Source organism: Elephas maximus, chromosome 26 (assembly GCF_024166365.1).
Source record: "Elephas maximus indicus isolate mEleMax1 chromosome 26, mEleMax1 primary haplotype, whole genome shotgun sequence".
NCBI lineage: Eukaryota > Metazoa > Chordata > Mammalia > Proboscidea > Elephantidae > Elephas > Elephas maximus.
Window position 1 is genome coordinate 10,968,355 of NC_064844.1, and position 16,231 is coordinate 10,984,585.

The 16,231-nt window shown below is 42.0% G+C and overlaps 1 protein-coding gene across 19 annotated transcripts in view; it reads left to right on the forward strand.

Annotated features, from left to right (window-relative positions):
- Positions 1-8,605: 8,605 nt before the first annotated feature.
- Positions 8,606-16,231, forward strand: part of NRXN1 (neurexin 1) — a 1,236,536-nt gene continuing 1,228,910 nt past the window's right edge. For all 19 annotated transcript variants that reach the window (XR_007515513.1, XR_007515514.1, XM_049870248.1 and 16 more), the window contains exon 1: positions 8,606-9,466. Coding sequence is in view for 17 of the 19 variants with exons in the window: in XM_049870248.1 (XP_049726205.1) it covers positions 8,695-9,466 (772 nt within the window). In the remaining 2 variants the exon portion in view is untranslated. The remainder of the gene's footprint in view (positions 9,467-16,231) is intronic.

Sequence of the window (16,231 nt, forward strand, 5' to 3'; positions counted from 1 at the left end):
TTTGGTTAGCAGCCGTTACACACTTAACCGCTATGCCACCAGTTTCACACTTGGACCTGTTGTTATTCTCTTTAATGACTTATTTCTGGCGTCTCACAAACTAAGTTTAACATCTGCCCTTTTTCACTGGGGGAACCTTGCTGGTGTAGTGGTTAAGAGTTATGGCTGCTAACCAAAAGGCTAGCAGTGCACATCCACCAGGGGATCCTTGGAAACCCCATGGGGCAGTTCTACACTGTCCTATAGGGTCGCTATGAGTCGGAATCGACTCGATGGCAATGGTTTTTGGGGTAGTGCAAACGTTAATGCTCTCAGAAACTCATTGAAAGATAGGAGGTTCAGTCTACCCAGAGGGTCCTTGGAAGAAAGACCAGGTGATTTACCAAAAAAAAAAAAAAAATCAGCCATTGAAAATCCGATGGAGCACAGTTCTACTCTGACACACATGGGGTCACCATGAGTTGAAATGGACTGTATAGCAACTTTTTTTTTTCTTCTCATAAAGGTTTTTGGGGGTGAGGAGTGGGCATAGGCACCCAGGTGTCAGTGCTACCCTAGATTTAAAAACTCTGCCCATCAAACACACTGCAGGGGTCCCCCACTGAACCCTCTCTAGCAGGTGCATCCTTGAGAACTTAACCATGCTCCTCAAGTATCTACCCATGTGCTTCCCCTACTTCACCTGGATACTTTAATAATTATCATTACTTTAATGATTCACAGCCATTTTTGAATCAGTATCTTCTGATGACTGAAAAATTATATACTCCTGTGAAAGTAGCCTAATTCTACTGTGTTGAAGATTTTTCAGGTAGTACAAATGCATCTAACGTCACTGAATTTTCTTATTTCTCCTGAAAATAACTTAGTAAGCTGCAGGGGATATTATGTGGGCTTTTTTAAAATGTAAATCCTAGGATATAGCAATAGCTGAGTCCAAAGCCATAGACTTGATTGTATTTCCTTGTATTTTAAAACCCTTCTAGTTGTTGTGCTGAAAATGAGGTTTATAAAGCAGCATGTTCCATAACTATCAACTTTTGTAACTAGAAAACTCATATTGGCTTATATAAAAGAAACCAGTTAGGACATTGAACCACAAACAAAATTACTAGGGTTATGTTTATTATTAAAGGAAGTTGGGAACCACACAATAGCATCCCAGTTATGCAGCAAGAATACTGCATTTCATTAGAGGAATCTCTATGAATCTAGAATTTCGTTGAGACTATCATGTAACCTATGCCTAGTACAACGAATAGAAAATCCCTTGAATGATAAATCTCATTTTAGCTCTTTTGTTTCCGATCTTACTGAGAAGATACATAATGTCCACTAACTCATATTTTCCCTCATTATTACCACGGGTTTCTTCCTAATGTCACTTACATTGGTAATGTTAACGCCCCCTTCCAATTCATGGGTATGTTGAAGGCTCTACTTTGCCTTCATGTTAATTGAGAAAATAGGTGTTTACACTGAATTCCCAGCGTTAAAGCAAAGGCTGTGATTGCAGCAATAAACTGTCTGTTGCATTCGTTTCTCAGTCAAAAAACCTTATCACTTAATTTCATTTTAGTGTGGAGCAGTTTCCATATTAGTGCACTCATTAATATCCAATGCCTCATGGAAATATGTTTGTTTTTGGTGATCATTCATTTCCATTTTCATTATTGCAAAATGTTTACCAGTTTATGGCATGAGATATTGTTTACATTTCCACATTTGGGTTGCCAGAATTTCTCCCAATCAGACATAATCATAAACAACCACCTTGATTTCACAATTATCTCATTTGTTCTGGGTGGTAGTGAGGGGGTTGGAGTCAGCATCCTTCACACATTACTGAAGCTGAAAATTGGTAGATTTCCCAAGGTGATTTAGGAGAAATTAGTCCTAGTTCCCACCTTTCCAGAAAGCAACAACACAACTAGATTGTTCTGACAAATGTCAAACTGCCTCAAATTCAGAACTGGAAGAATCATCACATATCTCTTGCCCAAAAAGAAGGTACATACATAGGGAATTAGTTAGAGTAAGTAATGCACTCAGAGCACTGCTCTGCGTGGAGTAGACACACTGTAAACATCAGTCATTGGCATTTTTATCAGCAAATGTCCTAAAGTGAGGTGCCATTATCCCTATTTTACTGACGAAGAAACTAGGGCTTAGAGAGTTGAAACAATATACATGAAAACAACAGAGGAAGTCATAATTTAAAATAAAAGCTTTTATCACTGAATTATATTGTGATTTTTTCCCCATTCTAAGTACATACTGGTAGTTTCTGCTTTGCGTGATCACTGAAAAAAAAAATGGCTGTCCATATCACTTAGATATAGTAGCTACCTTCCATCTGACAACTGCAAAGGGGATTATTGCAACACAGTCCAGTTCCTCTGTGTGTGTGTGTGTGTGTGTGTGTGTGCATGTGTGTGTAGGGGTTGGACACAGGACTTTTTGTTTTTAAACTTATTATTTATGGCATGAAGCATAAAAATGCTAATGTTTCTCTGAATCAAGAAACCAGAGAAGACAACCCAAGGAAAACTGACCCAGTGGCAACGTTCTGTAGCCTGATTGAAAATAGGACCAAAACTCACAAAAGCAAAATGAAATAAAATAAACTGTTCAGCTCATATGCAGCGGTGGCAAATTGTTCAAATCACATGCAGTGGTGGGAAATATTGCATTTTGAAGAGTTCAGGTGAAAAGTAGGACTTTGTCTCTTAAGAGTGACTCCAAGTCATCTAACCACCCTAAGATTCACCAATGAATGGACACACCGCATCTTAAGGGCATCATGGAACCCATTTAGATTCTTGAAAAATGGGCTGTCCGTCCCATTTACTTTTACAATAAGTTTTACTTTTATGCTAGACACATCTGGATATACCTTATATACTATTTGTTACAGAATTTATTGGTAAGTGGTAGAAAAAAAATTTAAAAAGAGCCCAAACTAAGAAGACTTTCTTTGGTACAGGTTCACTTATTGACTGCATAACCTTAGATAAATTTTAATTTTTTATTCACATTACTTAAAATTTTATTTATGTTTTATCAAACCATGTGAACACTTATTATTTTATTACATTCCCAAAGCAACCCTGTGGAGGAAGCTGACAATTACTAGTACTCCCGTTTTATAGCTGAGGAACCTGGCTTTCAGAGAAGTCACTTCCATCAGGTCAAACAGAATGGACTTGGAGTAACTAATAAAAATAGCTAGTATTTTACAAACTCACAGTTCTAAATCTTTGATGCTTGTTTAAGCTTTCCAACAACCTAATGAAGTGTGTGCTACTATATTTCTATTTTACAGATGAGATGACTGAGGTGTGGTGCGGTTAAGTATCTTGCTCAAGGTCACACAGCTAATAAACGGAAAAGATAAACCTCAAGTCTAAATAACCGGATTCCAGTTACCACAGGTTTAACTACTTAACCACACTGCCTTTCTGGGGGCAATAATAATAATAAAAAAGTTAAAACCTGTTGTTCCTCTCTCCAAGTTTCTCTCTTACAAAAGTGGTGGAAGTATGAATAACTTATCGTAAGAGTGAGCTCTGGACTCTTTGGCAGGAACTGAACGTTGTATTGAAATCAGTGCCCCTAAATTTGCCTAGTTCTTACATTCTTTTTTCATACGGCATGAAGACAGAAAACAGTCTTACCTTATAGCATTTGAGACTGAGGCTGTTAGGTTTGCGATGCTGAAATAAAAGTCTGCAGTTTCTGCTCCCAAACTGACCCACGCTACAAATATAATGGGGTTACGAATTTAAATGTCTGTAGGACTCAAACCATAATTTAAAACCGTAGAGGCCGGGCTTCCCCACTACCTAATCTGCAAACTCCCTTAGTGTTAACTCTCTTATCACCACATCCAGCAATGGATACTGGGCATGCCCAGTTGTACCGTTAGAACCTAGCACGGAGTTTTCACTTTCTCCAGGTTTTACTGACAGCAAAAGGAAGGAGGAGACAGAGAGAAGAGTTAAACAGGTAGAGAACTTGCTTTTAGCTCAGGATGACCAATGGCCAAGGCAGAACTCGGAAAGCTGGCTTATGTCTAGGGCCGACGGCGGAAATCACCTTGTCAGACAGACTTGGGTTTGGTCCCCAAGTTGGCGGATTAGCCTGGTGGGTCTCGCACGTCTTTTTGGCCCAGCCGGAGGTAGATCGTGAGGGTTTGGTGCGGTTACTCAGGCCAGGCCACAGTAAGGGGTGGGCTAGGGACGTTAGACCTCGGCGAATGCCAGCACCTCAGGAAGTGCTGCTTTTCTCTGCTTTCCTGGAAAAGCTGCCGCTTTCCAAGGGTTCCAAACAGGAGACCGAGGTGCGCCGGTAAGCCAAAGCTCATCTTAATCGCGGACTCCTTGGTCCCTTCCCTTTGGCTGGCGAGCCCTTCCTGGCACTCTCTCAGGTACCTCCGCCGAATCACGACTAAACCCCGGAGAAGTGGAATCTCCACACAGCTTTCCGTGGGTCTAGTAGGGACCTGGGCATGCTCAGTAGGCTACGCGGTTCTCCCCTCTCTCTCTTTCTCTCTCAAGGGGGTAGGGGGGGAGGGAGGGTGGTGACAAGTTAGAAGTGCTTGCGGCAGGTCCCCGCCCCTAGAATCGGACTACCCCAGCCAGGGGGACGCTGCAAAGGTAGAAACACCTCGCTCGGCAGCGTCGGGAGCTGAAGGGCTGCGCCCGCGGGCCGAGCCCACCCATTCCCCAGCCTGAGGACGGGCCGGCCGCTCTCCATGGTACTGCGGAGAGCTCAGCTCCGCCTTTCTCTTTCAGAAGGACAGCACCCAGCGTCACGTAACCCAGCCTCCTCGGGCTCCACCACCGCCTCCTCCTTCCCAGCTCTTTCCCTCTCCTCCTCCTCCTCCTTCTGCTCCCCTCCGTTGCCTGTTCTCCCCTCCCGCACTCCTGGAGGTAGACGCTCCAGCCTGACGCCTTTGAAAAGGCAGCGGCCGTCGCCTTTAGCCATAGACCTCAGGAAATTCGCTTTGACCGATGCAGGCTTCAGTCTGTGGCTCGAGCTAGAAGGGAATAATCGGGCAGGTAAAGAAGCTCAGTTTGGGTTGGGGGGAGGGGACGGGGTGAGGCATGCTGGAGAAGGCTATCTTTCCCCGTTGTAACTGAGCCAGGATTTGCCACCAATGCACAGAAAAGGATGGGTGGTGGGAGGGTGGGGGAGTGTAGATCTTGGCTGTTTTGCATGGAGCCTTTTAAATAGATGGCAAGAAGATGAGATGGTGGAACTGGAGTAATAACTTAAAGCCTGAATGCAGTGATTTATTCGCAAAAGAAGAGAATAGGCAGGTTAGAATTCAAAGCAGCAAAATATATCTATATGGTTTATTTCCTCCTCCATCAGCCCCGTGCTGTGCCTATCCTTAATTTGTGCAGTCAGCTCCAAGAAACTGCACTGGGATTAGAGATGGGCTTAGAGACTGGGCGGGAAAGCCAGGGAGAATTTTGGGTGTGCATTGGTATTGAGGGACTCTGCAAAAGCCAGGAGCAAAAAGATAGTCACTTCCTAAAAATCTTCGAAAGATTTCAGGTTCTTTATGATGGCATATATTGAAGGGTGCATGGAAAGGTGTATACGTATGTGTGTGTGATACCATAAGCATATTAAAATAAATTCAGTGGTAGCTGATAAGCGTACTCTATCGATCGTTCCAGTGGCTTGGGAATGAATTTGATTCTAGAAAAGAAAGGAAAGATTAATGAGACTGTTAGTATGCTTTTGAATTAGAGCGCTTCTTCCCTTGGCTGCAGTAAAGGTTGTTTTTCAGATCCTTCTATTTCATCCTCTGATTTGTGAACTCGCCAGGTCTTTCCGGCACCTAGAGAGAACCCTCTTTCTCCATATAAATACAGATACTGTCTCACACACAATGAGCTTCCTCTGAGAACTGGAAGAGCCAGTCGACCTCCCCTGTGATAAGAATATATGCAAAGTCCTCTGGGTTTTCCACCCTTTTCTTTCATCCCTTAAAAAATTGCCAAGGTGTGCGCTAATAGAGGCAAATTGGAGGGAGGGGTGAAAAGAGGTTATGTGATCTATGTAATATTAATTAATAAAATAATTGGTTCCAATAACCAAAAAAAAAAAAAAAAAAAAGGCTTCCAACACACTAGCTTGTGGATGGACTCCAAACACTATTCTTGATCATGACATTCCAGATTTATTTTGCGTACGACTAAAAAATCGGCAGATGCCCGAGTCCAATTAAACACAAGAGTATATTGAATAATGTGTTATATTAGAACGATTTCTCAGAGCACCTTCTTTGAGACTTGGTATAGAGAAGATGAGATATGATTAGTGGCGGCTCATAGTGTGGATGGATCAGCCATACTAAATAAGCAACTGAGATGCTTTATTTTCTTTTGCTGGTGGGCAGCGTGTGTGTGTATGTGTTGAAAAAGAGAGAACCAGGCATCAATATCATCTCGGGAGGAACTTGAAGTGGGATCCCCTAGCTTGGTGGCTCTCAGCTGACACCTGTAGGGATTGCTCTGTACTGAAGAGAAATGCGCTCCACTCCCTCCACGGAGGAGCAGCAGCACAATGCGGAGCCATAAATTACTGCTAGTTTCAGCTTGTAGGGAGGGGAAAAAAAAAAAAAGTGTTAATTGGACAGTGAGCTTCTGTGTGCAGGCAATAAATTGTGTGTGAGTGTATGTGTGTGTGTGTGTGTTGGGGTGGGGAGAGGAGGTAGTGGGAAATAGCAAGGGAAATACATGTGTTTGTTTGATACGACCAGATGATACATTTGTGATTTTTTTTTCCTAAGAGTGGGAGTATTTTTAAGAAAAAAAAAAGAAAAGAAAAATCTTAGAAACAGTTCATTCTTTATGATTTCTGTGCCATCTCAAGAATCAGTTAGATCAGAGTTGAATAAAAAGAGATGATTTAACAGCATAGTGAGTGATTCCAAGGTATAATTTTGAATTCTAGCATCCTGGAACCATGGCAGCTGAGGTGACATGCATGTCAGCTGCTGCTCTGACCACACAGGCTGTAAGGGCTGACATCCAGATAAGGACTTAAGAAGGAGTTAAGATCACTACACTGTTAGGTAAAATATTAAATACTTCACCCACCTTTAGAGGAGCTAACATGGCAACTGTAGAATAAATACTACCAAAAAAAGTATACATCTGACTCCAATTAGATGTTTTTTCCTATAACAGATTATTCCCTTAATATAAAGGAAAAAAAATCATTTAAAATTTTGAAAGAGACTCCCAAGACACAATCAATATTCCTCCTCTCACTGAAAATAAAATAAAATGGTAGGAAGCCTCTACAAATCTAAGTGGCAGCTTCCTGCCGACAGTTTGATATGCTTTGCGTGTTGTAAAATCTGCTATTAACTGAGATTTGAAAATGTTTTATTTTTACTGTCCATGTAACCAACACATAATATAATCCGCAGTCCTTAAAACGACTCTTTCCCCCCTTCTTCCTGTATTTCGAATATTAAAACTTTCTTGGAAAAAGTAAAACGTAACCATAACCCAGTCTCTGTAAAAGTCTGTTTGGGAGGGTAAAGTATTAACAGTTACAATAAACCACAAGAGTGTAATGGCGATTGTATGTGTGATCCTGTTAGGAGATATTAGAGCTTATTTGTTCACCAGGACAAATAAACACCCAATAAGGTTAACTCTTTGTCTTATGAACAGCATCAGTTATATACCTTGTTTCTGAGCTGTATAATGATTTATATGAGACTATAAATTACTGTAGAACTTAATTTTGATTTTTATTTTCTGCAGATTTCTTGGTCCTTACAAAAAGACAAAAATTAAGCCAAAATGCATCACCAGCACACAACCAATTGACATGCTGGCATCTTAGCTTGGTCTTGCAGAGGAGGAGAGAAGAAGAGGAGTGTGGTGAGTTCTACATCTTAACAGCTTAGCTATTTCAGTTTCTGGGTTGGAGCCCTACTGCTGAGGACAGAAAAAGAGAGGCAAAATCCAACCTGTGAGGTCATGCACGAGGAATTCTTCTTTGGTTACAGTGGAGCTGAAAGTCCATAATATGACGGAAGAAGCAGGCCTTTGAAGCTGCTCTGGGATTGGTAAGTGGTGTCCGAAAAAGGCAAGGAACCCCTTCTCCCATCTGGTTTGGGACATTACAGCCGGAGGAGAAACACGTGAGACATTCACAAGCACCCAGGGATACTGGTTCATTGCTGGCTCCTTGTACTTCCCTAAGAAAAGTGTCCGCTTCTTATCTGACGCTTTTTGCCTCGTACCGCAGGAGGTACCTGCTAGATGATGGTATTTGAGAAGTGAAGCCTCTGTAAACACCTCCCTAAACTAGTCCATCCGGCTCCAATGGATCAGTGATTTCTCTGGACTTCTGTTGACACCTTTTCCAGTACGTTGCCTCCAAACTGTATCCCCCCTTTGGCCTGGAAGTTCTGTGGCTGCCCTGTACCACTGAGGTCTACATTTTCCAGTTGGGAGGGGACTATAGGGAGAGAGGGAGGGGTTGTTGGAAGAAGAAGAAGAAAAAAAGAGCTAGATAGAGGAGGGGCATCCCTCCCACTCCTGCCCATCCCCTCACCCCACTCCATCCCTGGACCCTCAATTCTACACCACGGTGTCCAGGACCATTTTGACCCTGTCGGCCCCGGCACCCCCCCGCCGCACCCCAGCCCCGAGCATGGGGACGGCGCTTGTCCAGCGCGGGGGCTGCTTTCTCCTGTGCCTCTCGCTGCTGCTCCTGGGCTGCTGGGCCGAGCTGGGCAGCGGGCTGGAGTTCCCGGGCGCCGAGGGCCAGTGGACGCGCTTTCCCAAGTGGAACGCCTGCTGCGAGAGCGAGATGACCTTCCAGCTGAAGACGCGCAGCGCCCGCGGCCTCGTGCTCTACTTCGACGACGAGGGCTTCTGCGACTTCCTGGAGCTCATCCTGACGCGCGGCGGCCGCCTGCAGCTCAGCTTCTCCATCTTCTGCGCGGAGCCCGCCACGCTGCTGGCCGACACGCCGGTCAACGACGGCGCCTGGCACAGCGTGCGCATCCGCCGCCAGTTCCGCAACACCACCCTCTTCATCGACCAGGTGGAGGCCAAGTGGGTGGAGGTCAAGTCCAAGCGCCGGGACATGACGGTGTTCAGCGGCCTCTTCGTCGGGGGGCTGCCCCCGGAGCTGCGCGCAGCCACGCTCAAGCTCACGCTGGCCGCGGTGAGGGAGCGGGAGCCCTTCAAGGGCTGGATCCGCGACGTCAGGGTCAACTCCTCGCAGGCCCTGCCGGTGGACAGCGGGGACGTGAAGCTGGACGACGAGCCGCCCAGCAGCGGGGGCGGGAGCCCGTGCGAGGGGGGCGAGGAGGGCGAGGGCGGCGTGTGCCTCAACGGAGGCGTGTGCTCCGTGGTGGACGACCAGGCCGTGTGCGACTGCTCGCGAACCGGCTTCCGCGGCAAGGACTGCAGCCAAGGTAAGGGCCCCGGGGCCTCGGCCTGGGCAGGGTGCAGGGAGGCAGGGCGAGGCAGGCGGGCCGGGCTGGTGCATGGGGCCTGCCTTCTCTGGACGTCGCTTCGAGGTGAAGATCTGTTTCTTGCTGCCCTTCTCCCTTACCACCACCCACAGCTCCTCCCTTGGCATCCTCTTACTGGTTGAGCAGCACCCATTTCCAGGCTCAGTTCCCTCTGGGAGCCTTTCCACCAACGCTGCTTCCTTCCAAGTGGCAAGCAGAATGACTCCTCTTTGCCATTCCGCGGGGTCTTTGCCAGGCTCGTCCCCGTATTCACTGGGCCATGACCCACTACATAACCACTATACTTCCCTCTACGAGCTCTAGAACAGACAGGCAAGCATTGTGAAGGTCCAGCATGCATTTGGTGAAGAATGAGGGGCAGGGGAGGTTCGCCATGGCCACGTTTGAGATTTCCCACCTGGTTACCCTAGGTAAAGGACGAAAGAGGCAGGATTCATAGCTACTGCTATGCCTTTTGCAAGTAGAGATTAAAGACCAGCTCTTGGTTGTGGACAAAGTGGGCAAGCATGTCAAGATTGTCTTCGCTAGTGGGAGAAGGGTACTTGGAATTAACGTTGGTTCCCATGGTGATGTCCAAGTTTAGCGTTTGTCAGTTAAGAAAAATAAGGTGATTTCTGTGGTTTCTGGAAGTGGGAGAAGGGTCAGCTAATGTTCAGGTGTTAAAGATTAGATAACATGTTTCTCAATTAGCAAATACCTTGGGAAGATAAACAGAAAAATGTGAACATTGATGGATTGGGAAGCCTCTGCAGGCTAATAAACAGGAAATGCACGTGCTGAATTGTAAGAGATTTTCTGAAGCTGTTCAGCTACAGACTTGTATCTGAGTAGTATAGGTAATTTCTGCTGTTCTTAGGGCTTGAAACAGTGTGGAATTAAAAAAAAAATTATACCTGAGGGTTTTCCCCCCCCAACAATAAAATCGAGTAGTTAGTGTGTTTCCTCAATGACGCTATGTAATAATGACCAACAAAAAATATTGTTGAATGAAGACAGAAAAACCTATGAACAGAAGGTGACATGGAAAAGGTGAAACATGGATGTCTCAGTGGCAAAGCAGGAGAGATGCCAGAGTTGTAAAGTAGATAAATTATGGGTCAAATCAAGCCAGCTAATACATGGATAAATGCATTTGTGGCTGGATTAGGAAGAAAAAAGGGGAATTATTAAATCTGGTTTTGAAAGCTATGTGTATCTGTGTTTTGTTGTGTAATGTCTTCTCTCCCTTTTTTGCTGACACTGGATGAAGGGGAACTGGCCCGTGTAAATCTTATTAGGCTTGGCAGTTCTCTCTCACCTGACTTTAGGAGAAGTGAAGACATGAGAAAATTTATAATTTCAAACGGCAAATGGAATTCATTAGGAAAAAGGAAAGGCTAGTCGTTAGGGGAGTTCTATAGCCTTCATGGGTTTAGAGAAAAAGAGTAAAGGGTTGTATTATTCTCTGCCTTAATGTGGGTATTTGTTTTCATTACATTTTGGCTTCAGTATTATGGAAGACTGTCTATCCTTTGGCCTATATTGCACTTCAGCTTTGCCAGTAAATTTCCATGAATTTAAGATTGGGCTTTCCAGTTATGTTTTACAATAGCAAAAGAGTCCATTTGTTTTCCTCTAGCAAATCCAACTTAAATGTAAATCATGCATAAGATAGCTAGGTATGATGATTTATTAAAATAAAATGTCCAGTTACATACCTTGGCATGGATTTAATAAAAAGAAAGAAAAAAAGGAACACTATTTTATGGGAAAAATTGCTCCAAGTGTCCCAGTGCTACTTTAAAAGATAGAGAGAGCAATGTAAAGAAGGACACATGAGATAGAACTCCCGTCCTTAAATTAGGAAACAAATAGGATACAGTGACAGCTTGCACTGTGTGGGAGGGTGTTTTAAATGAATTTTTTTTTTCTGTGCATTTTTAATGTGAGGATCCAGGGATCATGCATAATCAGGAAGAGTGCTGAGCAGAGAAAGCATGGAAAAATAATAGGTTAAAGGGAAGCAGACCTAGATGTCTCTGAAATACGTTTTGTTTTGGCCAATGGATAGCTCTTTCTGTGAGAAGAAGAATTAGAGAATTTACCCACATGCATAATTGAACGATAGTACCTGACGCATAGGAGAAGTCAACCCAGAAAAGCAAATCCATCATGGTTGTTCAGAAGCCCTGATTCATTTTGAAAATTTGAGCTGAAAACGGAGTGCCAAGATCACCAGTAGCCTTGAAAGGCAAACAAAAGGGTGGATGCCTTTGATTATCACAGGAATGAGAAATGGAGGGATAAAGGCAGGAGTCCTCTCAGAAGGATTGGCTCCATCTTGCTTATATTTTCCTGTTTCATGCGTGTCAAGTGACTGTTGAATAATTAATTGAGGATGGATGCCTCTCCCAACACCAATCAGATATTGATGGCTAGGGATAGGTGATTTCCATTCAGATGAAGTATAAATACAGCCCCCTCTCCAGCCAATATTTACACCAATTGTTGTCATTCTTTTTGAAAATTAATTTAAAAACAAATAAATCCATGTTCATTAGAGAAAATTTAGGGAAAAAAAAAATCAACAGACAAGCAAACATAAACACACATTTTAATAGTCTGTTTCCAAATATTTTCTTTTTTCAACTTAAGAAAATATCATCTAATATTATCTTAGTTGCTTTCGTATTAAAAATATAATGAGAATTACTAAAAAGACAATAAAAGCATTCTCTGCTTTGTCTCCCCAGCTTTATAGTGCCTTGAAACAACTTATGCACCTATGCCTTTCTAGAATATTTTTATTTAATAAGCTCAGTTTCATCTGTATTCTGTTGCTTCAGGCCTAGCACACTTTATTTATTTAAGGATGGTGATGGGACACCGGAGAGGTTATGGGTCATGTCCACGTTCATGGCAGAGCCTGAATGAAAGCACAAATGTTCTTACTCCTGAGTCCTGTATTATTTCTGCTGAATACATTTTTTATTTCATTCAGGTTGATTTTTTGGGGGGGGGGGCAGGAATTCAGGTCTTATTCAAGAGAAAAAAATATATATGATGGAATAGAACCAATTTGTGGATCTCTTATGTTCTGTGACCCCAAGAGCCACCTCAGAACTGGACTACATGAGACTGTTATCCTTCCTGAATGATGGTGCTTCTTAGGCACATAGCTTTTTCAGTGAATCATACTCATCTAAGTACCCCTCCATTATAATTTAATAAGTTTCTACTTATGAGTACTAATAGTTTCCTACCAGCTTGAAGTCATTGTGCGTTCCGTGTCTATACAGCTTACAAACAAGAGTAAAAAGTTGGTGAATGAAAAATTAAGTTATACATCTTATGATTTCCAGGTCTGTGTCTCATGCAGTTTAGTATCACTTACATTAAAATTATGTACTAGGTTGTGAGTGTCACCATTTGTTACTTCCCCTATCTACATGGCCATAAGCACATATGGCTTGTGTTGACAGATGGCATGGTATTACTGAACATGGCAGTGTGGTGGATGTTATTTAATAAAACTCCTGCTCTCCATGACTTTACTATTGTGAACATATTAACTTACTCACTCACGCATTCATGTACTCTTTTATCAACAAATATTTATTAAGTGCTTTGTATGTGCCAAAGTGCTAGGCTCAAGCAAGAATATGTTGAGTAAACTCAGAAAATTGCCCTTACTACCTTCATAGACCTCACATTCTAATAAGGAGGCACATTAATTCAGAAAAATAAATGGAAAATTATAATGGTGGTGTGTATTTTGAAGAAGTACATGGTACCAAAAAAACCACACCCGTTTCTATTGAGTCGATTCCAACTCATAGTGACCCTATATGAGAGAGTAGAACTGCCCCATAGAGTTTCCAAGGAGTGGCTGGTGGATTTAAATTGCCGACCCTTTGGTTAGCAGCCAAGCTTTTAACCACTGTGCCACATGGTACTATGAGAACTTAAAAGAGTATGAATTGACCTAATCTGGAAAGGTTTTCCTAAGAAGCGCAAATTAAAATGAAATCTGAAAGATGAGAAGTTAACCAGCTACTGGCAGAAGATGAGCATTAGGTACAGAAGCCAGGTGGCAAGAGATGGCAGACACAGACTGAGAGAAGACCTTGAGTACGGAGCTCTTAGAGAAAGGAGTGGAACCAGCTGATGTAGGGCCTCACAGACCATGCCAAGGATTTTATAGCTTATCATAAAAGTGATGGAAAGCCCTGGAAGGTCCCTAGTGTGGAGGGTGGAAGGAGGGGAGCAGTATCACATACTTATTTCAAAAATATAGCTCTGGCTACAGTATAGAGAATAGATGAAAGGGGGCCAGGAAAAGAGAGAAAACATTATTTTCTGTTTGTTAATCAACAGTATTTGCTAATCACCCACTGAAAGCTATAGGCTGAACTAGGGGCAGGGGGAAAAACAGGCTTCTTTCACTAAGAAGTTAGAGTCTTTGTGAATTTGGTTAGGTATAGAAATCTAAGGCCATTGAAAGCCTTATCTGAGCCACTTATTTGGATTATCATGTGGTTTCTCTCAGATATAAAATTGAACCTAGAGGGTTCTGAAGTCCAGTGGCAATGCCATACTTTATTGTAGCCCCACCAAGCCTTGCTCAAAGTACCTTTTTTATGGCAGTACCTACTGGATGTTTGATTGATTTTAGCCCTTTAGTATTTCAACTGCTACAATAAAGGAAACTATTGTGTAAGGGCTGATAATCTTCTGTAAGTTTTTAAAAAGTTTAAGTAGCTACTACATAGATATGAAGAATGAACAAAAACGATTCAGAGATTTTGCCAGAACTTCGTTTGAAGTCTACCATTGTAGGCAAATGTGCATCACTTGTGTTGAGAAAGCTTCGAGTGGGCCAGAAAAGCCCAACAATGATTTTGAACTAGCTGGAACGTGTGGGTAGCTCTTAAAGTATAGCAATGAAGGACATCTATCTGGCCTATTGAAAAGCTTATCTAGAACAGAAAATAGTGATTAAAAACTGGGCTACCATTTGCGAATGTTAGAAATGAAGCGGAATGTATTATTTTAAGATTTTGTTTCCCTATTCTGAGATGCAGTGGCAGGGTAGAAGTCATCAGAATGCCTGGTTTCAAGTAGGGCACATCCAAACTTTCCATGCCTCCATTTTGTCAGCTGTGAAATTGGGATAAGAATAGTACTTACTTCATAAGGCTCTTAAATGAAAATTAAGCTGGTGACTTCATGTAAAGCTCTTATAACAGTGCTTGGAATTCTGTATATATCTATATTTGTTATTTTTATTATTAATGCCATGTCTAGAGCCACTGTCACCAACACTGCTACTGCTATCATTATATTAACCACCCCCCCAACACAAATTGCCATCGAGTCGATTCCGACTCATAGCAACCCTGTAGGATAGAGTGGAACTGCCCCATTGGGTTTCCAAGGCTGTAATCTTTAGGGAAGTAGATGGCCACATCTTCGTATTAGGGGCGCTATAAAGAAAACTTCAAATACAGAATTTTTTCTCTTTCATTAAAAAGCAATTTTAATATTGATCCTTGATTAAACCAAAAGGTCCAACTTGTACAGAAAAACAAACAACCTAGACCATGAGCCTTAATTTCTGTTTTAAACAATTGTGTTTGAATATTAAGTCATGTCTAGGTGTGTGATTCAAAATATTTGTTTTAGGTGTGTGATTCAAAATATTTAAAAAATAAAATTCTACTTCAGAATTTTCCTTCAGATTGTCAAGCTCACATTTAGCATTTAACACAAAAGCATTTGTGAAAACTGTCTTTCACTCTCCGTATAAGCTAATACCTTTATTTCATCCCAATCCTATTCCTAAACAGTGATTTTTTTTTTTACAGTATTAGTATCTTTCCATCTAAAATATGATTTCCTCTTTGAAGTTTATACTAAATTATTACCTATTTTAAATAGGAACCTTTTAATTGCTGTAGTATAGAAAACAGATCCATCCAATATTATAATTTCCCTTAGAGGTTCTCCTATAAGTACATTTATTTACGTGTATACTGCATACATGCTTGGCAATATTTGAGCTTTAAAGCTTAGACACTATCTTCTTATATTTAAGCAGATTATGTTTTTTCACCCTAAAATTATTGTTTTGGATCTCATTTTGTGAGATGTGAAACTTCAACTCATTACTGAAAATATATTCTCCTTATTGACTATTAAACGGCCTGGTACTATCTAATATTCCTGTCATTATTCTAGCTGCATTGTGAAAATTAGGACTCAGGGCCTCACTTGATACTGAAAATAGTGGTTGGCCACATCCTACACCTCTTTCTCAGTGAAGCTTTGATGGTTACCCTGGTTGCAGGGTTAAGACCTATAAAACTGTGCCTTATCATAGATATTCAGGTTTTGTGTTTCTTATGGAGATAATAAACCCAGTATTAGAAGTTGCTATACAAAGTGTGCTTTCAAAAAGTGACACAAATGCACTTAACATAATTTAGAATACATCAAGTTTTTTCATTTGTAGAAGATTTTAGTTCATTGTACAGAAAAAATAATATTATGTAAAATCCTTATACTTTTTTCCTGGTGTATTTCCTTATAATTTTATGGCTCAGTCTCCTTTCTAATACTCAGAAGTACAGGATTAGGTCTATTTTCATGGTCTTTGCTGAAAAGTGAATCTTAAAATGTTCCAATTAGGATTTTAATTGTGTGTGTGTGTGCGTGTGTGTGCGT